The sequence below is a fragment of the Ochotona princeps genome, chromosome 17 (genome assembly GCF_030435755.1).
Source record: "Ochotona princeps isolate mOchPri1 chromosome 17, mOchPri1.hap1, whole genome shotgun sequence".
Taxonomy (NCBI): Eukaryota; Metazoa; Chordata; class Mammalia; order Lagomorpha; family Ochotonidae; genus Ochotona; species Ochotona princeps.
Genome location: NC_080848.1, coordinates 28,328,168 through 28,356,136, shown reverse-complemented (window position 1 = coordinate 28,356,136; position 27,969 = coordinate 28,328,168). Strand labels below are relative to the sequence as shown.

At 37.2% G+C, this 27,969-nt stretch overlaps 1 protein-coding gene across 3 annotated transcripts in view; it reads right to left on the bottom strand.

Annotated features, from left to right (window-relative positions):
- Positions 1–27,969, bottom strand: part of MED13 (mediator complex subunit 13) — a 99,373-nt gene that overhangs the window by 55,348 nt on the left and 16,056 nt on the right. For all 3 annotated transcript variants that reach the window (XR_009246944.1, XM_058676068.1, XM_058676069.1), the window contains exons 4-9: positions 21,821–21,966; positions 19,629–19,826; positions 17,994–18,188; positions 15,280–15,442; positions 15,021–15,131; positions 10,401–11,084 (exon numbers count right to left, since the gene is read on the bottom strand). Coding sequence is in view for 2 of the 3 variants with exons in the window: in XM_058676068.1 (XP_058532051.1) it covers positions 10,401–11,084; positions 15,021–15,131; positions 15,280–15,442; positions 17,994–18,188; positions 19,629–19,826; positions 21,821–21,966 (1,497 nt within the window). In the remaining variant the exon portion in view is untranslated. The remainder of the gene's footprint in view (positions 1–10,400; positions 11,085–15,020; positions 15,132–15,279; positions 15,443–17,993; positions 18,189–19,628; positions 19,827–21,820; positions 21,967–27,969) is intronic.

The window sequence follows — 27,969 nt, the reverse complement described above, 5'->3', positions numbered from 1 at the left end:
TATCTGTGAAACTTAAAAGATCCTCAGCTTATATTCTGTAAAAGATGGTACCACTATCCAATAAAACAAAAAGATTTGCCATCTTTAAATGGTGTATACTATGTTCCACTCTCAACTCCTTAGTCTCCCAAGTAAATTCTAACAAGTCAGAAAAGCCCTTTTACTTTAGTGTTGATGAAAAATTAAATTCTTAGAAATGATAAGTTCTATTATTCTGTACTAGTTAGGTATTATCTAAAACTGACTAAAAAATCAAGATTATTGTTTACTATCATTTACCTACAATTAAAGGAAGATACCTTCAATAGCAATCAACTGAAAAAACCTATTTACATCAAATGAAAAATTAATTTTCACCTAATTTTGAAAAAGCTCTTAATTTCTTCTCATTCTATAATTTTCTAAGAAGAAAAACACAAAATTAAACCATTACAAAGAAATCTCTTTACAGTGATCCATTTTTGCTCTTTGCAATCTACACCTATTTTAAATAGGTTATCAATATTTTTTTTCTTTTAAATCAGACACATGATTCCAATTACTCCTAAGTAGACACCTCAAATTGAAATCACACTGTCACACTGTATACAATGAAGTCATTTAGTTAGTACACACAGAGATGGATGCAATCTCAATCCCTCTCTTGCAGGGTAACATGATTACATAGCCGTTTATATTATTACGTAAAAAAACATGAACACATATACATCATATGACTTTTTTTATATATACTTTATAATCTATCTACAGATCTTTCCAGATCAGCCCAAATGGATTTCCTCTCGTTTTAACTGGATATGCCATTACTACTCAATTATTTAACAAAATTCTACCTTCATACAGTGTATAATTGTTCCAAGACACTCAGATCTTGAAAAACTGCTTCTAAAATGTTAAAATCCAAGTTCAGTAAGATTAAGCCTACAATGAATAAAAAGGATGGTAGCAAAATCTTGAAATGTTTATCTTTTCATCTCAGAAATTAATATGCAAGTATTTTTTTAACCTCTCTATAACTCCTGTATTTTCCTATTCAACTGGCTGCAAAGTTCTTCCCAGTCTACTTCACAACCTCAGTAACCTTTACATATCCCTGAATCACTGCTGTTTCTAATTTCCTGGGATCAGTCTCTTACACCACCCTTCATTCTAGCCACTCAAACACATGTCCAAACCAATCTCTTTTTTTATACGTGCCTACCTTTTCATTATTCAAAGGAACTTTCAATCATGTTACTTTGTCTTTCCAAACTTATTTTGCTCCAAAACATTATTCTATGTCTCAAAAAACTTGCATGTCCCCATCATGTGAAGGATAATATATAAACTCATGAACAATACTTTGCTATTCCATTCTATTGCCCTACCTCACTTTTCAGGTCTCATTTCTCATCACGACACACCAAACCACAGAGGCAGCACCCCTATAATCTAATCATGCCAAACTACATAAAGCTTCTGGATGTCTATAAATGGAATTAAATTATTTCCTGCTCTGTGGCTCTGCATCCCCATTGTATTTAATTTATATCTATATCAAAGAATTTAGTCTGTTCATTTCCATTAGAGGACAACTTCATTTAAGACCATGACCAAATTTATTTTATATCCCGACAGAGCCTCAAGGCACCTTACATAAAACAGAAATTTTGGTTTCATTTAAACTGATGGTAGAAATGTGTCTTTTGAAAATTAATGTAAAAGAAAACCTTAAGAATTTGGAAAACTTTTTAACATTTCTCTAGCTTCATTAAAATTAATGGCTACACAATTAAATACCCTTTTAAAGCTCAAAACATGGGGAAAAACACTAGAAATTTGCAATGAGTAGGATATTGACAAATTTATCGAAATTAAAAAAATAGGCTTTCTATGGCTAGCAATGAATTATATCATACTACGTCTTTAAAGAAGTTGGTTCATTATTACCAAGACATCCTAACAATAATTCATAGAATTCATTTTAGTGTCAGGGGTTGTCATCTGACTTTGTTCATTGGTTTTGCCAGATCTTACAGGTGTCTGTTCTTTGGATTCTTATAATATAACATTTCATTCAAACAATATCAATTAATAAAAAGTACTGAATTATCAAGTTATCCCAATGACATCCTTTACGCCATGGGGGAAGCATAGTACAAACACTGAAGACTATACCAAGTATTTCACTGTTGGGTTGGGATGGAGGGAGGGATGCGAGTGCCACACCCCCAGTTTGTCTACAGTGATTGCCAGAGTTCACCTGGGTACCGGCTGAGGGGACAGAAAAACCACCCTAACTAAGAACTACTTCCAAAGAACAATTCCAGGAAAAGGGCACACTCGGATGACTAAAAAAAAAAAAAAAAAAAACAAAACAAAACAAACACACCTCTATCCTACTAAGTATAGAACAAATATATTCTGTAAGTGTTTTCTCAGTTTAGATAGCAGTTAAACCTTTGATAATTGACCTTTGGAAATATTTACCCCATTTGATAGTTTACTATTACTCTATAAAACAAGACTTATAAATAGAACTGGATTGTGACACAAAATACATTTTAATAACTAGCATACTAAAGTAATGTTCACTTGAGACAGAATTACCACACCAAAAAATAACTTTTATTCAACTTTTTTTTTCTACAATGCAAAAAATATGGTGGCCAGAAATGGGCAAAAATAAGTATGTTATTTTCTTAACTTATGTAATTATAACTGAGTACCACTTTTACCACGTAACCTTTCTACATTATGTCTCTTCTTTCTGATTCTTACTCAGTGAGAAAAAATGTTAAATAATTCAAGAATAAATCCTAAGTTGTTTACTCAGCCGGTCCTGTATATAAACTAAAATTGAAATGTCAATGAGCTAATCATAGGTTGTGGTCAGGACTTGCTTATTTTTTTCTTTTTTTTTTTTTTAACATACTGGTTACTCAAAACCATGTCAATTCCATAATATTGCAAATTGCTGTTGATGTTATATTGGGACTCTTAATTGACTGTGATGATATTCTACCAGCTCTAACTTCAGACCAGAAATGGTCTCCCCAAGAAACTGTTCAACCCATCTGGACAATAAGTAGCTGGACTCTATGCTTGGTATATGTTTGCAAGGAAAGAATCTTGATTGAATTTGAACTGTAATACTGCATCAAGGTGGAGGAACCCACCAGGGGGGAAGGGAGGGGGAGGGCTGGGGGGATTCCCAGAGCATATGAAACTGTCATATAATGCAAAATAATTAATAAAAAATATTTTAAAAAGAGTCAATATTCTTATTTAAAGCTATGCTTAGAATTCTTAGATACATGAAATACAATGAGCTCTTTAAAACTCACGGGTTTTCAAAGCTTTAAATGTTCTAACAATCACATTTTTAACACAATCAAGAAAATATAACACAAAAAGACAAGTTCTAAAATACTGAAGTGTTCAAAGGCAATATCGTTGTTTCATTCATCCAAATATTTGCTAAATTTTTACTAGTGCCTAGCAGTGCTTTTGGAGTACATATGTTTGTATGTGTTTATATTAGAAAAACATAGCAATAAACACAGTCCATCCCCTCATAAGGCTTACATTTTACTAGAAAAAAACAAAACATCATCGGGCCCGGCGGCGTGGCCTAGCGGCTAAAGTCCTCGCCTTGAACGCGCCGGGATCCCGGGATCTAATCCCGGGATCTAATCCCGGCAGCTCCACTTCCCATCCAGCTCCCTGCTTGTGGCCTGGGAAAGCAGTCGAGGACGGCCCAATGCCTTGGGACCCTGCACCCATGTGGGAGACCTGGAAGAGGTTCCTGGTTCCCAGCTTTGGATCGGCGTGCACCGGCCCGTTGCGGCTCACTTGGGGAGTGAATCATCGGATGGAAGATCTTCCTCTCTGTCTCTCCTCCTCTCTGTATATCTAACTTTGTAATAAAATAAATAAATCTTTAAAAAAAAAACCATCAGTAAATATGATATGTCAAATATTGAAATACTTAACATAAATATAATTAAATATTTACAAAAATTAAAAGCAGCCAATAGGGTAGACAATGTTATGGGAGAAAAAAAGACAAATCATAGTTTAGACAGAATGATCAGAAATAATCTTTCCTAAAATGGTAACTTCTCAGCAGGACTGAATTATTGGAAGGGCTGAGCAGTTCACTTCCACTCTATAATGTCAAATGCCAAGAAGGAATGACCTTTGATTTTTGAAGGAACAGCAAGAAAGCTCGTGTGGCTAAATCAGGAAGCAAACAGGATAATTGCAGATAAGAATGAAGAACTAGCTGAACAGGAAGCTGTTTGAAGTCCTACACATCAGGAGAAATGATTTGAATTTTATTCTAAGCATAAAGGGATTTCATAATAATTTACAATAATCACTCTGGCTGTTGTGTACAAAATATATGTAAGAGAAATAAACAGGGACTTTGATAGTTTGCATAAGAGCATAGGGTAGCTTACATTTATATTACATTCAGCATAAGTAAAATTAGGATTTTTAAGATCTGTTTCAAGAGACCAAAATGACATACTATTAAATGAGCTATCACTCTTCCATGACCAGAGAAGTGTCCTAAAATAAATTTAAGATAAATTTCATTGATTTCAAGTGAAATCATATGAAAACACATTTACAGTCAAATGTAGATAGCACTGCAGCATAGCTGGTTAACTCATGCAATGCCAGAATCCGACAAGGAAACTGGTTTGAGTCCCGGGTGCTCCATTTCTGATCTAACTTCCTGCCAATGCACCTAGAAAAGCAGCCTAAGATGACCAAATGCTTGGGTACCTGCCATACATGTTGAAGATCCAGAAGAAGCTGCTGTCTCTTATCTAATGACTTCAGCCTGGTCCAGTCCTGGCTGTTGCAGCCATTTAGGGAGTAAACCAGAGAATGGAAGATCTCTGTCTCTTCCTATCTCTAACCCTGCCTTTCAAATAAATAAGTAAATGTTGCGGGAGCAGAAAGAGGCAAGACCAAGCACAAAAATTTGTTTGATAACACGATTTAAAAAAAAAAAAAGGAGCTTTCAAAGAGAACAAATTGTTAGCAGCAGGGAATGGACCACACATTTCGTTAAATCTCAACAAAGTGTCAAGCAAATGAAACAGTAGAGCAAAATTCAAACAAGAATTCCATTAAGATGATTACAGGCAAACTATAAGGACAACTTCAGACAAGTATGTCTAGAAAAATCCAAAGAAATTTGGATTTATATAACTAGACAGCAAAGAGAAGTTGTTGAAAATGAAAAGAAAGATTACTTTTGGAGGCAAATGTATAAAAATAGGACATAAAGTTAACATACTAGAATTTCAAGAGCAATGCCTCATGACCGGCAAAAATTCCTTTTTAAAAAAGATTTGTGGGCCCGGTGGCATGGTCTAGCGGCTAAAGTCCTTGCCTTAAACAAACCAGGATCCCATATGGGTGCCGGTTCTAATGCCGGCAGCTCCACTTCACATCAAGCTCCCTGCTTGTGGCCTGAGAAAGCAGTCTAGAACGGCCCAAAGCTTCGGGATCCTGCACCCGCGTGGGAGACCGGGAAGAGGTTCCTGGTTCCCGGCTTCGGATTGGAGCAGCACAGGCCGTATTGGTCACTTGGGGAGTGAATGATCAGACGGAAGATCTTCCTCTCTGTCTCTCCTCCTCTCTGTATATCTGACTTTGTAATAAACATAAAATAAATCTTAAAGAAAAAAAGATTTGTGCTTGCTTCGGCAGCACATAGACTAAAAAAGATTTATTTATTTTTATTGGAAAGGCAGATATACAGAGAGGAGAGACAGAGAGGAAGCTCTTCAATTCAAAGGTTCATTCCCCAAGCAGCCACAATGGCTACAGCCTAGCCAATCCAAAGCCAGGAGCACAGAGATTCTTCGGGGTCTCCCATGCAGGTACAGGATCCCAAGGCTTTGGGCCATCCTTGACTGCTTTCCCAGGCCAAAAGCAGCCAGCTAGATGGGAAGCAGGGCCTACAGGATTAGAACCGGCGCCCATATGCGTTATGGGTGCATTCAAGGTGAGAGTATTAGCCACTAGGTTATTGCACCGGGTCACCTAAGAATTCTTTACCTAGTTATCCTAAAGCAAAATGTTCGACTTTGATATAGTATACATTAAAATATTGACTGAGCAATGGCTGCCAATCAACAAACTAACTAAATACATAAAATTTTTCATCACCCCATCGAAAATGTATACAAATAATCACCAAAAATATGAGAAGCATTATAAAGAGACCAAAATAAAGTAACTAAAAAGGAAAAAGAAAATTAGGCCATTTAACAAGATGATATCTAAATCAGTTTGAAACGTTCTTCCAACTGCTTTTTAGCAGTAGCATGGTGGACTTGGGAAAATTCACGAAAGAAACATATTGTGAAACTGGAGGGGGGAACAGAGGGAAAGGGATGAAAATGGGGAAGGGGAAGGGAGATCCAAGCACCAACTAAATTGTAACAAAAAACAATAATTTAAAAAAATCATTATTTCCAAAGGGGAAAAAAAAAGAACTGTTTTCGCCTCTTTCTCTTATTTCTATTGATATGTAAGTCCAAATTTTTCTGTGATTCTCCTATATTTTTTTACAAAATTTATATTATTATTTTTTATTGGAAAGTCAAATATACAGAGAGGAATCCACTGATTCACTCCCCAAGTGATCGCAATGGCTGGAACTGAGCCAATCTGGAGCCAGGAGCCAGGAGTCTCTTCCAGGTCTCCCATGTGGGTGCAGGGTCCCAAGGCATTGGGCTGTTCTCGACTGCTTTCCCAGGCCACAAGCAGGGAGCTGCATGGGAAGTGGAGCAGCAGGGACATGAACTGGCACCCATATTGTATCCTAGTACCATTGCACTGTGCCCTCAAAAATATTTTTAGTAAAATTAGAAAAAACATAAAGTACATTATTTGAGTAACAGAAGTTCCAACAAGAGCTTCTGGAAAACAAATGGAGACACAGTGATGAGACTTCAAATTAAATTAGCCCTTCAAGTGTCCGGCACAAGAACTGGAAAAAAAAAAACCTGAAGGAAAAAAATCATCATGTGTGCACATATTTTTGTGAAATTTCTCAGAATTCTAAGCTGAAGACCCTCAAAGCTCTAACTGCCTCACAGAGGTAACAGATGATATTTTTACAAAGTAAAAGCGAGATGTATCTCCTAATTCCTTTGATGTCGTAGACCCTAGAAGACAGTAAAATGATGCCACAGAGCTCAAAGGAAAAATGATGTCCAACCAAGAATACAATATCTATCCAAATTAGTGACCCAAGCAAGAAGGCAAAAATCAAGTCATTTAAGGAATGAAAGAATGTCAAATTTATCTCCCACATTGTTGCTGAGGGAGCTAAATAGGTTCACAAATAAACAAACTGGCAAAAATGAAGTAAAATCACTAGTTTATAACAGTAGTATTAACTTATTAGTCTTCTGAAATAAAATTGTACAAAGAACTAGAAAACAACTTTAGGAAACAATTGGTCCTAGCATTGTGATGCAGCACAGTTAAACTGCTGCCCACAACACTGATACTTCGTGTGAGTGCTGTTTCCAGTTCATTATACTCTACATCCCATTCAGCTCTGTGCTAATGCACTTGGGAAAGCAGCAAAAGATGGCTCAAACAATAGGGCTCTTCAAACTACATGAAAAACCCAGAAGGAGTTTTAGGCTCTTTGGTTTGGTCTGGCCAGACCCAGTAATACTAGCTATTTTGGGAGTGAACTAGTGGATAGAACTCTATCTGTCCAGGACCAATGGCTGAATTAGCTAATCCGATGATTGCAAGTGCCAGAATCGCATATGGGTCAGTTTGTGTCCTGGCTGCTCCAAGTCCGATCTAGCCCCCTGCTTGTGGCTGGGAAAGCAGTAGGGGTTGGTACAAAGCCTTGGGATCCTGCACCTGCATGGAAGACCCAAAAGAATCTCCTGGATTAGGATCAGCTGAGCTTTGGCCATAGTGGTCATTTGGGGCATTAGCCTTTGGATGGAAGATTTTTCTCTCCATTTCTATTTCTCTCTGTAAATCTGTCTTTCCAATAAAAATAAATAATAAATCTCTTCTTTTTCTTTGAAGAAATATCTGGGCCCGATGTAATGGTTCAGTGGATAAATCCTTGCTTGCATGCTCTGGAATCCCATATGGGTGCAAGTTCATGTCTCAGCTGCTTCACTTCCCTTCCAGCTCCTTGCTTGTGGCCTGAGAAAGCAGTAGAGGATTGCCCAAAGCCTTGGGACCCTGCACCCATGTGGGAGGCCTGGAAGAAGATCATGACTCCTGGCTTTGGATGGGTTCAGTTTCTGCCGTTGCAGCCATTTGGGGGAGTAAACCAATGTATAGAAGATCTTTCAGTCTCTCCTTCTTTTCACAAATCTGCCTTTCCAAGAAAAATAAATAAATCCTTAACATTTATTCATTTTGTTATTGGAAAGGCAGATATACAGAGAGGAAGATCTTCCGTCCGCTGATTCACCCCCCAAATGACTGCAACAGCTGAAGCTGTGCAGATCCAAAGTCAGGAGCCAGGAACTTCCTCCAGGTCTCACACATGAGTGCAGGGTACCAAGGATTTGGCTATCCTCGACTGCTTTCCCAGGTCACAAACAGGGAGCTGGATAGGAAGCAGGGACGCTGGGTTTAGAACTGGTGCCCATATGGGTTCCTGGTGCATTAAAGGCAAGCACTTTAGCTGCTGAGCTACTGCGCTGGGCCCAAAAAATAAATGTAAAAAAAATAAACCTCTCTTTGTAATTATGCCTTTCAAATAAATATTTTTAGCTAATAAATTCCATAGTAATTATATTAGTATATAAGTATATATAAAATAAAAAATAGAAATGTGATATCTATGGAAATAATTTCAGACATTTAACTTTTAAGGAGCATTTACACAAGAGAAAGCAATTTGTGAATAATAGGTAGATCATAATGGCATTTTGTTCGTTACTTTTCACTTTTTAGAAAGACATAAAACTCCAAAAAGTTTTAACAGAGTAAGCAAAACTAGAACAACACAGAAAGTAAACAAAAATCTGAAAACAAAAGCTTTCTTTTCCTGTGAATATGGCACGAAGTGAACAAAGAGAAACCAAGGGCCCGGCGTGGTCTAGTGGCTAAAGTCCTCGCCTTGAACGTGCCAGGATCCCATATGGGCACCGGTTCTAATCCCAGCAGCTCCACTTCACATAAAGCTCCCTGCTTGTGGCCTGGGAAAGCAGTCAAGGACGGCCCAAGACTTTGGGCCCCGCATGGGAGACCTGGAAGAGGTTCCTGGTTCCGGGCTTCAGATCGGCGCAGCACCGGCCATTGTGCTCACTTGGGGAGAGAATCATCGGGCAGAAGATCTTCCTCTCTGTCTCTCCTCTTCTCTGTATATTTGACTTTGTAATAAAAATAAATAAATAAATCTTTTAAAAAAAAAAAGAGAGAAACTAAATAAAGTCAAAAGCACCCACAATATAGGATTTATATTCAGAATATATAAAAAAGTAACCAAAGTACTGAAGAGTATGCTGAATATCACTTCAAGACAGACTCAATGTCCAACAAACAGTTAGATGAAGCTTAATCTCACTGTGAATCATAAAAATACATGTATTAGGACAAAAAGATGCCATGTTGCAGATTAGTGAAGCTAAAAATCTTGTACTCCCTAAGCTTCAAGGTAAAGGTAGAGAGACCAACAGTCATTCTCATTGTCTGCTGGGTTCTGAAGGAATAAGCTATACCCTAGTTGTTTGCAGAACAACTTGGCTTTAATCTTTAATGTTGAAGTAGACACATCTCACAGTTGAGCAACCTCACTTGTAGATACACTTTCTAGAAAACTTCTTATACAACTGTACAAGGAAATATGTACCCCCACCAAAAATTTGCTAAATTTTTGATACACACAGCTGAACATATCTAATATCCACCTTCAACTGATAACATACAGTATAAAAGTGATATTCAAAAAGTTCATGAAAATGTGTTATCACAAAAAAAGATTTGAAAGTGTTTTTGCACCAAAATAAACAATTTAATTCCATTTACATGAACCTTTTGCAGTATCTTTATATTCCTACAAGGATGTACCATAAAGCAATATGTAACTAGAATCACATGTATAGAAATGGTACTTAGTTCAAGACAGTGGAAGGATGAAAAATAGTACACAATAGTTCTATGTTCAAAATCCTTAATTTGGCTGATAAATGTGTACTATTTTGTCACTTTCTTTGTGGTTAAAATATTTAATAGAAGCTCCTTTAAAAAAATATCAAGACATATACAGATATAAAGCTAATACTCAAAGGATTTGCTACAATAAATCCTATCCTGAAACCAATCCCATGATACTAATATTAAGAACTCTCATCACTTCCACCCTTAACTTATAATAGCAACTGGTAAAAAATACATACTCTGTAACAGATGTTACACTTTCCTGTCCAATAGGTCCAACTGGATCATCCTTGAATTTATCACTTGGAAGTTGAGGTGGTAAAAACTCTACATCTTGTTTCTTTGGGACCTTGTAATACTTCCAGGCTATATTAGCTTCATCTTCTTCCAAGTTTACTGCTGTACCAACATAGATTGTAGGTTCTACAGTTTCCTGGAACTGAGGTGGGAAAGACTGAGACAAACTGTCTATCCTATCTTCCATCGGTTTAGAAGGAACCAAGGGATCTGGTGTTGGCATTTGATAAAAATGTTGACTTTGAGGGGTTGAAGGTGTCTTAGTCACTCCTTCGTCAACCACATCACATGGGTGAGGACTAAGAGGGGGTGGTTGAGGTGAATTTGTCATTTCACTACCATGCATTTGAGGAGTCTTTGCTACATCGTTAGTTCGGATATTTGAAAATCTCACTTGACTGTCTGGAGCAGAAATCACAAGTCTTTGACTGGCTGAATCTGTATCCATGCCAACATCATCGCTAACAGATACACGATGGTGAAAAGGAGTCAAGGGGCGTTTCTGTGGCTTTTCACTCTTTTCTTGCTTCTCATTGGCCTTGTGCTTAGGAAGTACTTGCTGTTGCTGACCTAAAGATGGTGCCTGTCCAGGCTGTCCAGCATTTCTTGATTTGAGATTTTTGTGCCTAAGAAATGAAAAAAAAAAGCATTAATATTTACAGTACTGTCACTGCAATAAAGTATGTAAGTTAACATTCAGACATTTCAGATATGATCGACCTTAAAATGAGAACATAAAGATTCATAAAAGCTAATTCCCTCATGTTGATTTAATAGTGACCTTGATCGCTGAACAAATACAGCTAATATCTAGTCATTATAAGAAAAAGCGATCAAAATGTTTGAAATTTGCTCATCAACACCTTAGAGTTAGTAACTGTTGTAAATGAACGGTGTTTTAGAGCTCAGTTATCACCTGTAATTCTTCAGCAAATGACTGCAAAGCAAATTCTGACTTTATACTGAAGTAAAAGGTTAGTCTGGAAAGCACTGGAAATGACTGACTGACGAGCTTCACACTAATCTGCCTTCTCCCAAGGATGGCAACATGCCTTGAAGTAGTTCTTCCTCATCAATATAAAGCAATTCTGAATCCAAAAACTTTCACTATATACCTAAAAATCAAATAATTTCATCCGCATTTTTAAATAATAGTGCACTCTGAGAATTTCAAACTGAAAATAACATATACAAAGGTGTGTGTGTGTGTATATATATATATATATATAAATAAAATATCTTTTACACTAAAAATAAACTTTAAAGATGGAAGATATGTGTGTCTATCTCTCTTTGCAATAAACTAAAGATAATTTTTTTTTAAGTAAAGGTCTTGAGTAGTAAAATTCAATCATGAAATAAGTTAAAATCTAAAAAATAAAAAGAACACCAAACTTCATTATTACTTTACACTATATATCAAAATATTTTAGCTGAGTCAATTCTAATGGATGTCAAAATTTTAAGATATCTTCAGCTAAAGAAAATACGTAATTAGTAAGCATTTAAGTAAACATGGAGAGTTGATAAATACAAATTTATTGTTCAATTCTCTTATGTGTATTTAGAAAGTTTCCTAACAGAACAGGGTAGAATTAAAATATTTTTGAGAAATTTACAAGAAGGGGCCCTGAAGCAATGGCTCAGACGCTAAATCCTCGCCTTGCAAGTACCAGGATCGCATGTGGGTGCCAGTTGTGTCCCAGCTGATCCATTTTCTATCCAACTCTCTGCTTGTGACCTGAGAAAGTGTTGGAGAATGGCCCAAAGCCTTGGAACCCAATGCCTGCATGGGAGACCTGGAAGAAATCTGGGTTCGAATGGGCTTGGCCATTGCAGTCACTTGGGGAGTGAACCAGCAGATGAAAGATCTTTTTGTCACTCTCTCTCTCTGTAAATCTGCCTTTCCAAAAAAACCAAGTAACTCTTCAAAAGTTTAAAAGAACAAGATTGAAGTATTCTAAGATTCTGACTCCCACAAAAAGAAACACATACAATAAATGCTTAATTTAATGAACAAAAGAGTAAAATTAGGACATCAATCTCCTAAGAAAGTAAAAATTAAAAAAGGAAACAATATTAGTAACAGGAAAGAGCAAGGAAAGCAAAAATAAATGACAATATCACTTACTTATCATTTATTCAAATAATTGAAAAGCTATTATGGTATTGTGCCAAGCATGGTTCATCAATCTTTTCAGGGACCTAACAGGGACTAAAGCTATTCTTATAAAAGCATCAAGACATTATTTGCCTTTTTCACTATTTTGACACTTAGAATGATGATGCAAAAGCAATGAACAGTAAAACTGCTGGTTACTAAACATGAATCACAGCAGTGGTACCAATCATACTAGTTAATAGTTATTATTTTTCTGCACTGTTATATGCTGTTTGTTGGTCTTTTAAGAATGTTAATAAGGTAAGCAATTTTTTAGATTAAATCCATTAAAATTATTTTTAAAAGTATCCTATTTCAATATACTTGCTTTGAATCTTCACTTTTTAAAATTTTTATTTAAAAGATGAGGAGATCATAGATACACATGGAGCATGTTCAGGGGTGGAGTGGATTGGGAGAGGAAAAGTTAGAGAGAAGGAAATGTTTCTGCTTTCCATTCTGCCTCTGAGGGAAGACAGAGTTTGTCCCTCAGTGTTGCCAGCCTTCATACCATCTTGGGAAAGGGAGTAGTTCATGATAATGCCCAAGCCCTTGTTGAGGCAAAATAGATCCTGGGGGAGAGATCTGATCCACAGACAAAGGTTGGTTGGATTTACAAAAAGTAAAGGGAGCATGGCTTCCAGCTTGAGACTCTAAGCTAACTACCCTACCTGTCCCATTTCATTCCACCCTCAGAAATTTTTCAACTTCTATAGTTACTCTCTGTTGATTAGGGGAGTAGGCTTGGCTATCCTGGGTTTTTAACTCTCCACCTCATCTCATGGATCCCTCTCACAAGCAAAACTTCCACTCCGTGCCAACGGCTACATCCTTCCATATTCATCATTCTCTGAGTTACTGTTAGCTTCTTTGCAGAGAGTCAACAACATAGGTGGTCTAATAATGCACCATGTGCACCAAGCCCCGACCATACATCCAGGGGTTTTAGTTCAGAGATCAGAGATACTAACCTGCTTGAGGCCATCATAAGAAAGGACATAAATGTGTTCTATTAAGTTCTTATGATCAGCAAGATTTTAAATTCACATAATTCCCTTGTGCCACAAAATACACTTGAACTTTGTCCAATTATTTAAACATTCACATTTTAAATTCACAGGTCATACAAAAATACAAAGCAGGGGACCAGCTTTAGCAGTAGGCCAAATTTGATTAACTAAACATATTTCTCTAACATCATAATTATACACAAATTATATCCTAGACTAGGTACAGATTTCATTATTTTAAATGACTAAATAATAGCTAAATATCCAGATTTTCATTCTACTCGCTCCATCAACAAAGTCAAACTTTCAACAAGGTTACTATACTTTTTCTAATATAAAATTCTGCATGAGAACATTTAATCGATTCTAAAAGAATCTGTCATTGTATTTAAACAAATAAAGCTAATTTAAGAAAATCCCCGGAAGGTACTCCATTCCTTTGCCTCACTTCCCTGAGAAACAGCTACGCTCATCTATTTGATCGCAAGTTGTAGTTTGGTATATCAAGTCCAATATTTCCCTTGATTGCAAAAATATGTAAATTATCATTAATTTACAGAGTAAAATAATAAAATCATACTATTATCAAATCTCATCAAAAGGCTCCAATATACAAATGCAATTACCTAAAAAATTTAAAACACACCCATTCTAACAATATATCATCAGCAAAACAATCCATTAAAAATCTTACATTTTGGCAGTATAGCTTCAGTCCTTTTCAGAATCACATTTACAACTTTATTAGTTTCAGCTTAAAATTTCAGTTTCCCAAAAAATATTATAAGAAGTTATTGTATAAAATTCAACCACATTTACTACCTAACAATAAGATAAGATTGTGGAAATTTTTAGCTAATATTTAATTTGTCTTTAAAATACTGGGAAAAATTTCTCAAGAACAGTGTCATCAAGAAATGCCTTGTTCTAAAGACTTTCATGCCTTTCACCCTACAAATTCCACCCGAGAGTACCTATAAAAGTTTACAGAAAATAAATTTAAGGCACTATTTTTTCATAATATTTGAAAACTATGAATAATAAAATAACTATGCATGGATTTCAGGAATGTTTTGCACAAAAATAAGCTCGTAATTTTAAACTCATTTTTCCCACAAGTTTTTGCAGTCTTTTTGGGTAGAACATAACCCAACATAAATTCTCTTTTATTTGGCTGCTAGAAAACAAAGTTTCTGGTAACTGTGCTTCAGGCAGGCGTCTGTATGTATTTCTACAATCAGCATCAAATTATGTAATGTTTTTCTTTTGAAATCCTAGCATATTATATTTATGTAAGCTATCCTAAACAAAATTAGAGTTAAACACTCAGTAAAACAAGAAACTATCTCACACACACACAGGCATCAGTTAACTACTGGAAAAAAGCATACCTCAAACAACTGCAATTTGTTCTTTGTGTGGCTTCTACAAAATCCCAGGATGCCACTTTATCAGCTGTTTCTTCTTCAGACAAGCCACCCGAGGAAGCAGAATACTTTCTCCTAAGATTTCAAATTATGAAATTCTTTAGAATCATATATTTTTGTTATAATTGAATTAAAATTTTTTAAATCAACTTTAATTAAAGTCAAATTAGTTTGTGTTTTAAGTAATCTCCTAATTCCAAATATGAAACTTGGAAATACATACTTGTTCTGTGCTCTGTTCATAGTGCATTCCTGCCAAACTCTATCCACCACATGATTTGCTAATTTTCTTGGTATTTTCCCACCATGGTGGCTAGTACTATCAGAATTGAAGCCATCAGTTACCGAAGAAAACTTTACCCACTTCTGGGCAGACTGAGGATCAACTGAAACAAATAAAAAACACTCTGTAGGACAACAGAAGTAGGTTTAAAATAATATTACTGGTGTTTCTCATTCATCTGTGGTAAACTTGTTGCAGATACGATGAATCTATTTTATTTTGATGCAAAAAGTATATTACTGTTTAAAAATCTTTTGAGTATTTTTATTTTGAGATGATAAATCACACATTAAACTATTAATCATAATTAGTATCTGTGAATCTACCACTTAGCTCTGCAGAATTACATTTTACCATGTTTGACTCAGAGTTTTTAATTTTTTTAAAGACTTACTCGTTTTTTTTACTGAAAAGGCAGAATCACAGAGGAAGGGAAAGATCTTTCATTTGCTAGTTCTCTTCCCAAGAGGCCACAATAACCAGAGCTGAGCTGATCTAAAACCAGGAGCTAGGAGCACCTTCTAGCTCTCCCACATAGATATAGGGTCCGAAGGCTGTGGGCAATTCTCCACTGCTTTCCTAAGCCACAAGCAAGGAGCTGGATGGGAAGTGCAGCAGCCAGCATATGAACTGGCACCCACAATGGGATTCCAGCACTTGATGAGGAGGATTAGCCAGCTGAACCATTGTGATGGGCCCTTTAATTTTTATATCCTTTTTTTGAAACTTGCAGAAAAGTTACAATCACAGTCCAAAGACTTCCCCTATACTTGCCAATTTAGTGTTCCATATGCCCCCAAAGCTGTAATATTAAATATTTATATACACCTGATGGATTATTATGGCTTTTATTCCAGGTCACTGTTCTCCACAGAGATAACAATACAAAAACAGAGCCATTCACGTATTATAGAAGTACAAAATGTATTTCAAAGTGAGAATAGAAAGACAAATTCACACATGAATACAGGCCACCCCATACGGTAAAAAAAAAAAAAAAAAAAAAACACCACATCACAACTGAGTAGAAGAAACAGAAAAAGAGAGTGCTACCTCCAAGTATGCTCGAGTTGAAAAGAAACCTCTCCTCTATTTTCAGCCTCTTGTTTTAGTTGGGGGTACTATCCTAATAGGATGATCAAATGGGATTGGGTATTGCCTCTGTTGTCATGCAATAGGCCAAGTCACTACCCATGATAACAGCATCCTACATTAGTGCCTGCTCAAGTCCTGGTCCCTCCACTTCTGATCCAGCTCCCTGTCAATATGTCTGGGAGGACAGCAAAAGCTGGCCCAAGTGCCTGGGCCACTGTATCCACATGGGACATCCAGAAGGAATTCCAGGCCAAGGTATGGTCATTCAAGGAGTGAACCAGCAGACAGAGACCCCTCTCTCTTTAACCATCTCTCCCTCTCAGTCTAATTCTTTTCCTCAAGCAAACAAATCTTAAAAAACAAAACAAATGGATAGGTTCTTACCATGTTCTCATCCCAGATGAGACACAGGTGCATGCTGAGAAGGTGAGCATATTAAAAGTACAGTCAAAGAGGTTTTTTTGTTATTTTGTTGTTTGTTTTGTTTTTAAATTCATTTTACTTATTTCAAAGATGGAGAAACAGAGAGACAGAGAGATTCCCACATGCTGCTTCATGCCTCCAAATGTCCTCAATAATCAGGGTTGGGGCAAGTTCAAGTAAAGAGCTGGGAAGTCATTCAGGTTTCCCACGTGGTGGCAGAGGCTCAGCTATTGCACTATCACTTGCTGCCTCCCATGATGTGCCTTACTGGGAAGCTAGAATCAGGAGCAGGGCCAGAACCTGGACCTAGGCACTCCAATACGGGACACAGGCATTCAAAGCAGCATCTCAACAACCGTACGAAATGCCTGCCCCAGCATGTTAAGAACAAAAAATTTCAATAAGGGATGTCAACTGGAGGGTGGTATATCACTGCTAATTTATTTATTTATCTTAAAAATAGATGTATTTATTTTTTTTGGAAAGTCAGATATACAGAGAAGATGAGAGACAGAGAGGAAGATCTGTCTGCTGATTTACTCCCCTAGTGGCTGGAGCAGCAGCTGGAGCTGAGCCAATCGGAAGCCAGTAGCTTCTTCTGGGTCTCCCACATAGGTGTAGGGTACCAAAGCTTTGGGCCTTTCTCTGCTTCTTTCTCAGGACATAAACTGGGAGCTGGATGGGAAGCAGGGCTGCAGGGACACAAATTGGAGCCTATATGGGATCCTAGCACATGCAAGGTGAGGACTTTAGCCACTAGGCTACCATGTCGGGCCCAACTATTACTTTCTTGACTTCAAAGATTAAATAGAAGTTACAAAGAGTATCTTAATTTGGGGTATACAGTGAATATATATAGAAATTATAAGGCATTGCATCTACAGCTTACTCAAAATGGTTCAGAGAAAGAGTGATGATGATGATGAATATACACACATGTGCACATGTGCACACACACACACAGGATAATGCAGTAAATGGTAACAGTTTGGGATTCCAGAAGAGAGAGTTCTTTGTACCATAATTGCAAACTTTTCTATATTTTCAAAGTATTGCAAGATAAACTATTTTTAAATGTTTAGAGCACCCAAAATATGATTGATCACCAGACATGATGAAACAAGATAGTACAATACCTGTCTGTACTTCCTCAGGAGATGTAGGTGGTGTAAGAGTTACTGAAGACATTGCAGGATCTCTTATAGAAGCAGGCACTTGATGAACACCCATGCAAGAAGCTGAACAGTGAGAGGATCCCACAGAGCTAGGAGTAGGAATGTCTGACTGAGGGACTAAAACGAAACATGCTGGGTAGATCATTCGGACACCAGCTGAAAGAAAAAAAATAGCACAGAAAAATGAACTACTATCATGACTACAATAAAATTAATTTTAATCAAAAGTACTGTAATAGAAAAATAGATATGAGCATACTTATGCAAATAAATACATTTTAAAGATATGCTCTACTAGATAAATTTTGTTTCTGAGGGAAAAAAGCTAGATAGCAGTTTTTCCTGTTAATTCTTTCCTTCATTTGCCAACGACAAATGTGTTTGGGTTTTGGTTTAATTTTTCTTTTCTTTTCCTTACTTTTTTTTTTTTTTTAAGCATATCTCACCAACCACAATATATTCCTGCTTCTTAAAATGTATTTTATAAGTTTAACAAACGCTATCTGGGCACAAAAATTTTGGATCATTTTCTATTTTTTCTTTTTTTTTTCCCTCTATATCTATTTTAAAATCCCAACAAATATTTACGTTGTTTCTCCTAACCATGCTAGTAATAACAAGTTTATTGAAACTGAATATTGGTAATGTTTTCATTAAACAAACAAAAAACATTGAATGAGGAAATCTTCATATGGAACACTGATACAGATTGCAACAAATACAGCACTATATTTTTTTATTGCAATTATTTGCTCAATTATGCATTTCCCATGCCTCCTATGTTTTCCTAAAGTGGAATATATTTTCTCCTTATTGTGAGGTTTGATTGTAACTTACTCTAAAATGTAAGTGCAAGCAACATATGCTACACTCTGTCAGGAGCTTTAAATGTGTTGAAAAAATCAGCATAGTCTCTCTGATTTCTGTCTTATAAGAGATTACCACATGCCATTTACAAGTTAGCTTGTTAATCTGAGTACCTCAATAAGAGGATATACAGAGTAAAGCCAAATTGGAAAGGGCTTAGAGCACACCAAAGCCAAAGTTCTTTAAGTATGCCTGTCTTTTAAGTTATGGGAGGTACCAACTTAAACAAATGCTAACACATTAACACAATATAGGTTTCACTTTTCAGTCTCAAAATACTAGTTCATTATAATCATTGTCCCACCCTCAGCATACTATCCCCTATGACACAAGGTATGTTTCTATATTCCATGATATTTCATGAAGATGTGTTGGCAATGTATATAGTTTTGTCCAATATAATGTGAGATATACCATGAATTTTACCCCAGTAGAAGCTTTAAACACAATTACATGATTAGGCTTGGTCCCTACTATTCCTCTGCTCTTTTAACCACAATATGCCCCCAAAACTAGGTGTTCCTTTAAGCTAGGCTGCAGAATGAGAAAGCACATATGTCAAACCACAGCCAAGGGGCAATCTTTAAGTAATATGAAGAAGAAATATACAAGAAATAAATGCTTTCTGTTAAAGTCACTGATACATCACATTTGTGTTTTTCTTAGCAAAAACTAACTAATACGTTCAGCCAGGTACTTCCTCTTAAGATTAATATTCAAAATCCATACCAACAAGAACTTCAACTGCAGCTAACGAATCATCTTCCCAATCCATATCTTCCTGTTTCTCTTCAGACATTTCCTTAGAGCAACACGAGATAGGATAGAACTGTTTCCATTCACCAATCAATTTTTTTGTAGCTGAATCAGACATCTTGAATGCCTGTCCTGTAAGAGTGCCGTTTAGTCCAAATGGGCTTAGGATAACTAGAAAATCAAAGCAAACATCAAGTAAGTAACTAAAGATGGTTATAATCAGATGAAAAAACATGGCAATTAATGCAATTCTAAAAAAGAAAAGGAAACTCAGTGATATCTGAGAAAGCAAACTTCTTATGTTTCATTACTGTGAAGATAAAGTATAAAATTGAATTTATTATAAAACTATTAGGGTTAGGGCCTGGCGGCATGGCCTAGCAGCTAAAGTCCTCGCCTTGAAAGCCCCAGGATCCCATATGGGCACCGGTTCTTATCCCGGCAGTTCCACTTCCCATCCAGCTCCCTGCCTGTGGCCTGGGAAAGCAGTCGAGGACAGCCCAAAGCTTTGGGACCCTGCACCCGCGTGGGAGACCCGGAAGAGGTTCCTGGTTCCCGGCTTCAGATCGGCGCGCACCAGCCGTTGCGGCTCACTTGGGGAGTGAAACATCGGATGGAAGATCTTCCTCTCTCTCTCTCCTCCTCTCTGTATATCCGGCTTTCCAATAATAATAATAAAAAAATCTTAAAAAAAAAAAAAAAAAAAGACTATTAGGGTTAGCATGTGGTATGGTGAATAAGACACTGGCAAGGATGCCAGGGTCCCATATGGGTACTAGTTTGCATTGTAGTTGCTCCACTTCTGATCCATCTCCCTGATTATATGCTTCAGAAGGCAATGGAGGATGGCCAGTGAGCTTGGGTCCCTGCAATCCACACAGGAGACACAGATGACGCTCCTGGCTCTTGGTTTTGGCCTGGTCCAGCCTTAGACAATGTGGTCAGGAAGGGAGTGAACTAGCCGTTGGAAGATGTTTCTCTCTCTCTCTGTAACTCAGCATTTCAAATAATTAAGTAAATATTATGTTTAAAAAACTGCAAACATGTTTGTCTACTCTCAAATCTCAAACAGAATTTCAATGTGAGCTAGAGATACCTTTTTGTTCTACAATTTCTCGACTCCCACCAAGAAAAAGCAAATTGAGCAAACTGCAATGGAAATGTATCAATCTGTATGCTAACAATACCGTCATGCAAATTTTTCAATTAAGCAATACTAGGTTGAAGTAAAATCAGAACATACTTCTAGTCCTCAAAAATAAAGCAACAAGTTTATAAAATATTCCTTAGACCCAATGTTTGACAAAGCAATTAAGATGCCACAGGATTGTCAGAGTGCCTGGGTATGATCCTGGATCCAGTTCCTGATTCTCTTTGGGAAACAGCAAGTAATGGCTCAATTAGTTGGGTCCCTGACACTCACATAGAAGACACACAATGTGTTTTAAGTTTTTGGCTCTGGCCCCAACTCAGTTGTGGTTATTATGGGGTATTTGGGAAGTGAAACAAAGAATAAGAGGCATCTGTTACTCTCATAAAGTAATTTTTAAAAGACCTTGTGCACATACGTTAAACATGACTTATATAACTTAACACACAAAATGATCTTGAAAACATAAACAAATACATCTTAAATATTTTACCTAAGAGAAAACTTCAGAATATACTAACATGTCCAGGAACTTTCCACATTTTTTTTTATCGGAGCTGGTGCTGTGGCACAGTGAGTTTAGCCATGATCTGCAGCACCAGCATCCGCTATCAGAAAGCTAGCGCAAGTTCCAGCTGCCTTGCTTTCATTCCAGCTCCCTATTAGCATGCTTGGCAAAGCAGCAGAAAACAAAGTTTCTGAGCTCCAGCTACCCAGATACAAGACCTGGAGGAGTCCCAAACCTCTAGTGTTGCCTAGCTCAATCCCAAGTGTTGGAACTATTTGAACAGTGGATCAATGAGTGCAAGCTCAAGTTCTCTCTCGTCTCTCTCTTACCTTCTCTCCCATCCCAGTGCTCTTCCCTAATGAACAAGAACAAAGCAGATAACATCTAGATCATTATACCTGGGGGAAATACTATCAATCTCAAAACATAAAATTAACAACTTTAACAAGGACCTCTCTAATACAATAACATTAAAAAAGTAATACTTAAGACAATAAAATAATCTACCTTGAAAAGGGCTATTAGACTGTTGAGCAAGGGTGATATGCTCTTCACTGAGAAGGTATACAGGTTGATGTTGGTTAATTTCCACGCTGGTACAAACATTGCTATCTCCATGCAAGAAAAAGGTGAAAGAGCAGGACAAGTGTTCACTAATAAAGAAGAAAAAGTTATATTTTAGTGATAATTAATGGCCAGAAATGTTAACTTTCGTTTAATTAGAAGTTATCCAAAAAGTTTACTCCCGCAGTCCAGAAATTCTATATCATCTGAAGCTCCCCAAAAAAACCACATGAATATAAGCATATATTTAGCTTTAAAAAAATGTTCATATCATTGTTTACCATAAGTCAAAAAGCTGCAAATAGAGGAACCAGTTAGATAAGTTAGGTACACTCTCACACACACAATTATCATACAATAAGGTTGGGGGTGTAAGTTTATGAGGAAGTAACAAGCTATCAAAGTAGCATGGTCTCTTTTTTTTTTTTTAGGAGAGAAAAAGACGGTTTCCTTTGTTAAAAAAAATTCTAGGTAGGCAACAAAATTTATGGATACTTAATGCTTGCTTATTTGACCCTTTCTATACCTAGAAAATTATATAAATTTTTCTCAACATCTCTATTTCTAAACTAGTTTATAACCCATTCAACAATCTAAAACTAGTCCCCTCTCAAATAACAGTTGAAGGCATTCTAGAATCAAGGATAAATGCCAAATAGTACATTCTGTTTTTTAGAAAGATTTATTTATTTTCATTGGAAAGATATATAGATAGGAGGACAGATATATAGAAAGGAGATATATATAAAGAGATATATAGAAAGGAGGACAGACAGAGAGGAAAATCTTTCATCCGTTGACTCACTCCCCAAGTGGCCGCAATGGCTGGAGCTGAGCCAATCCAAAGCCAGGAGCCAGGAGCTTCAGGTCTCCTACAAGGGTGCAGGGTCCCAAGGCTTTGGGTGGTCTTCAACTGCTTTCCTAGGCCTCGAGCAGGGAGCCGGATGGGAAGTGGGGATGCTGGAATTAGAACCAGCACCCATATACAATCATGGTGTGTACAAAGTGAGGATTTTAGCCACTAGGCTATTGTGCGAGGCCCCAAATAGTACATTTTACAAAACACTGTTAGGGAGCCACTGTCACTGGCATGACAGATAAGTTCACTGCCTGTGATGTTGGCATTCCGTAGGATTGCCAGTGAAGTCCCAGCTACTCCACTTTTGTTTTGGTTCCATGCTAACGTCCCTGGGAAAGCAATGGAAGACAACCCAACTACTTGGGGTTGGAGAAAGATTTTGGCACTTTGGTTCAGACTGGTCAAACTACAGCCAAAGCTGCAATTTGGGGAGTGAACCAGTGGATACAACTTCTTTCCCTCTCCTTTTCTGACTCTCTCTGCAAATTATGGCTTTCCAATAAATAAATAAAATTTAAAAATACATACACTGGCATGGCTGCATACTTAGACTGAAAAATAAAAATTCACAAGAGGATGGTGGCTCACCCAGGGAGAACATCCTGATGGAGTTCCTGATCCTGGTGCTGGCTGGGGCTGATTATCAGGGTAAGTACAGTTAATCAGCATTTGAAAGAGCTCTCACAGCTCGCTGGCGTGCTCTCGCTCTCTCGCGCTCTCTTTCTCCCTCTCCCTCTCCCTAACTCTCCCTCCTTCCCTCTGCCTTTCAAATAACTACATATATACTTTGAAAGACAGGCATCGATAATTTAGGGGAGTTTTCCACGAGTGATTTACATACTCAGACAAGTTTGAGAATAACTATTAAACTGTATTTCTATAATAATAAATTTTTAAAATTCTTAAACTTGCAGGTGTAATACCAGTTATTCTTAATGTATCTGTGAACAGGCACAGATATAAAAAGATCTATATTAACATTCAGAAAATACCTTATCTAACAATTATAGACATATGTCTGTTCACCTAGCCAACATATTATTTGCTTTACACAGCACAACTTCAAGGCTTCTTCAAGCCATTTTTAATAAGTACTCTGATTTCCGATCATTTTTTAAAAAGACACAGATGCAAGAAGACACAGTGAACTAAAAGATCAGTAACTTTTCTCTGATTTTTCATCTCAATAACACAGCTCCAATGCTTTGTAACTATACTACCTGGGAAAGTTACTTAATATCTCTGTGATTCAGGTATATTACTTGTAAAACTGAAGTAATAGGGTTGTTATTAGAACTGAGATAATGCATTTAAAAGCATAATTCTGAACAGTCCCAATGAGTTCTGCCTAGCCAATGGTTTCTTACATTCTTCTATCCTTCAGGAAAAAAAAATCAGTATTTTCATTAACACCTAAGAGCAACAGTAAAAAATGGGTTTGTATGAATGTATAGTTTACATAAATAATTGAACATATAGATATGAATATTTGTATAAAAACTGCAGTAAGAAAAGTTTCATGAGTAAACACATTCTTAGTCCTTAATTTTCCTCATAAATGCTCCTAGAAAGCAAGAAAAAGTAGAAAACTGCAGGCCCGGTGTGGTAGCCTAGCAGTTGAGGTCCTCGCCTTGCATACCTCTGGATCCAAATGGGCGCCGCTTGTAATCCCTGTAGCCACGCTTTCCATCCAGCTGCCTGCTGGAGGCCTGGGAAAGCAGTAGGGGACGGCCCAAAGCCTTGGGACCCTGCACCCACTTGGGAGACCTGGAAGAGGCTCCTGGCTCCTAGCTTCATGATTGGCTAAGCTCCAGCCATTGTGGCCACTTGGGGAGTGAGTCAACGGATGGAGGATCTTCCTCTGTATATCTGATTTTCCAATTTAAAAAAAAAGTTGAAAACTGCAAAAACTAATGATACCATAAAGAAATGTCATGAGCTTCAAGCACTATATCACCACTTGAAACTTCAGATGCACAGCGGTCTTGACTGAGTGTAACACAAATCAGCATAGTAATGGGAGGCAGGGGATTAAAACGTGTTCAATTTGAAGTTACTAAACCAAACGTAGCAGAAAGTGAGCACCTTAACATATGAGATTCTCGGGCCGGGGCATAGCAGAGTGGCTAAAGTCCTCGCCTTGAATGTACCGGGATTCCACATGGGCACCAGTTGTAATTCCGGCAGCTCCACTTCCCATCCAGCTCCCTGCTTGTGGCCTGGTACAGTAACTGAAGATGGACTAAAGCCTTGGGACCCTGCACCTGTGTGGGATACCTGGAAGAAGCTCCAGGCTCCTAGATTTGGATCGGCTCAACTCTGGCTGTTGCAGCCACTTGGGGAGTGACTCAACAAACGGCAGATCTTCCTTTCTGTATATCTGACTTTGAAATAAAAATAAATACATCTTAAAAAAAAGATATGAGTACACTCGTAATTTAGTGTACACCTGCAAAGTGTTGACTACCAGGAAGAAGATATCATTCACTAATCGCTACTACCAAGTCCATCCAGGCCTAAAACCTGGATTGTTTTGTATTGTATTGTTGCTACAACAACCATTAGACACATGTAACTCTCAGCGACTTAAAATGTGGCCAATGCAAATAAGAATGTACTCTAAGGATAAAATACATACTGGATTTCAAAGATTCAAAACCAAAAACAAAAAAAGAAAAATAAACTACTTAATTAAATCAAATCATTTCAGCAAGGGGTGTTTCGCCTATTGGTCATGATATCCACATTCCATATCAAAGCTGCCAGGTTCAAATTCCGTTCCAGAGTCCAATTTCAGCTTTCTGCCAATAAAGAAGTTCCTGAGACTCACCTGGGAAACTTGGACTAGGCTCCTTGCTCCAGGCTCTGGCCTAGTCTATTAGATGCATGAAGTTAGAGAGTATAGCAACAGATGAGTGCTCTCGCCCTGTGTTTGTTCTTTCATGTATTTAATTACATGCTGGAATAGTACTTTAGATACACTGAATTAAATAAAATATATCATCAATATCAATCCCAAAGGCTTGGCACTGTGGCAAGTTGAATCACTGCTTGCTATGCCAATTTCCAATTATTAGACTGTCAGTTTGAGTGGGCTCTAGGTTCTTGCTCATGTACTGAGTGAAGAAGGCAACATAAGACTGCTCAAGTACCTGGATCAGTGAGAGAGGACAGGATGAAGTTCCTAGGGCCTGGCTTTGTTTCTGGCCAAGTCTAGATACAACCACTGTAGCAATTAAGGCAGTGAATTAGAAGATGGGAGAGCTTTCTAGCTGTATCTCCCTCTCTGTCATTCTGCCTTTGAAATAAACATCCTTTTTAAAAATTAATTTCAACTGGATATTGAGGCCTTCCCTTTAATGTGTCTATTATAACATTTAAAATTACATATGTAGTTTACACACTGTATTTCTACTGGACAGTGACTCTCTAGAAAACAAAAAGCAGTATTTAGAAAACATTATAGCTCTAAATAAGGTTCTTAGCAAGTTTGGGTTTTCAGAGTTAATAAGCAATACAACAGGATATCCTAAAACTATGAACAGCTACTAATACACTTCCAACGTAGACTTACACCTCATTGTATTTAATTTTAATTAATTTTAGATTACATAGAAGCCCTATTTGTGGCAGAAGGTAAAGGCTTTATAGGTAAATTTAAAGCATATTCTTTCACCTACTGTCTTTAAAAAAATGACCACTTTCTTTAGTGCAATATCAAAGGTATTATTTTAATTATAAAGGTAAAAACTCTGGGATAAGCAATACTATCTAAAAGAGCATTCTGCAATAATGAAAATGTTCTGTATCTGCACTGACTATTAAATAGCCATTTGTCATATAAGAAGCTCTTGAAATGTGGAATGTGAGACTGAGCAACTCAACGTTTATTTAATGTAAATTAACTAGCTTCAGTCATCAGTGCCTGGTGGTTACCATACCAGACAGCACATATACAAAACATTTTTTAAAGGGAAACAAAGAGCTAAATCTCACATGTTAATTACAATTAACTGGGAACAAGTACCTAGGCAAATATTCATTTCTTTCCTGGGAACTCTATTACCTCATTTCACAAAGTCAAAAAAATATACCTATTTTTTAAGTTATTTATTTTTATTGGAAAAGCAGACTTAAAGAGAGAAGGAAAGACAAAGATCCTCCATCTGCTGTTCACTCCCCAAGTGGCCACAATGGCCAATCCAAAGCTAGGAGCCAGGAGCTTCTTCCAAGTTTTTTCTCTGGGTATAGGGTACCAAGGCTTTGGGCCATCCACAGCTGCCTTCCCAGGCTACAAGCAGAGAGCTGAGGGCAGAAGGGACATGAACTGGCACCATATAGAATCCTGGTGCATACAAGGGGAGGACTACTAGGCTACTGTGCAGGGCTCAAAAAGCTCTCAATCTTAAGGGCCCAGGTTTTTTGTTTGTTTTTTTCCTAACAATTTCACAACTCAGAACATACTGAACCAGACATCTGATCCCACCATCTTAAGGTTATATCCAGCAAGAATTTACGTATCTAATATGTATGTATGTACATATGTGAATATCTGTGTGCGATCTATATCAGTAGGTACACACATGCTTAATACGCCCTTTCAAACTGGGGTTGAAAATGAACTGTCTTCTACAGAATAAAAGTATCTAAAATGATATACCAACTCAGCAACTTTTTTCTGCAGAAATTAATTATGACTATCTATAGTTGTGGTAACAGGTAAGATTACAGTGCATACTACAATGATGGTATTACAGCATAGCAAGGAGAGCCGCCTCCAGTGACACTGGCATGTCACAAGAGCCAGTATGAATCCAGCTGCTCCACTTTTGATGCAGCTCCCTGTTAGAGGACTGCTCAAGAGCTTGTGGTCCTGCCACTGACATGGGAGATTTGAAAGAAGATCCTAGTGGCTGCAGTCATCTCGGAAGTGAATCAGCACATGGAAGACCTCTGTCTATCTCTCTGTCTCTCTGTAACTGATTTTCAAACAAATATATAGATTTTTTTTTTTAAAGTAAATACTAAAATTAAACATGTTCCCTATTAACATGTTTATTTCCTATACAATCTCATTGGCCACTTAGCAAACCCTTTTCTATCTGAAATACACACTATTAGACATACTGAACTAATGTCAGAAACAATAACTCCTTGCTTGTAACTTTCTGAAGCATTTAAAACTCTGGCTGGAATGGACAGTTAGGCCAGTGGTAAAGCACTGGTTAAGATG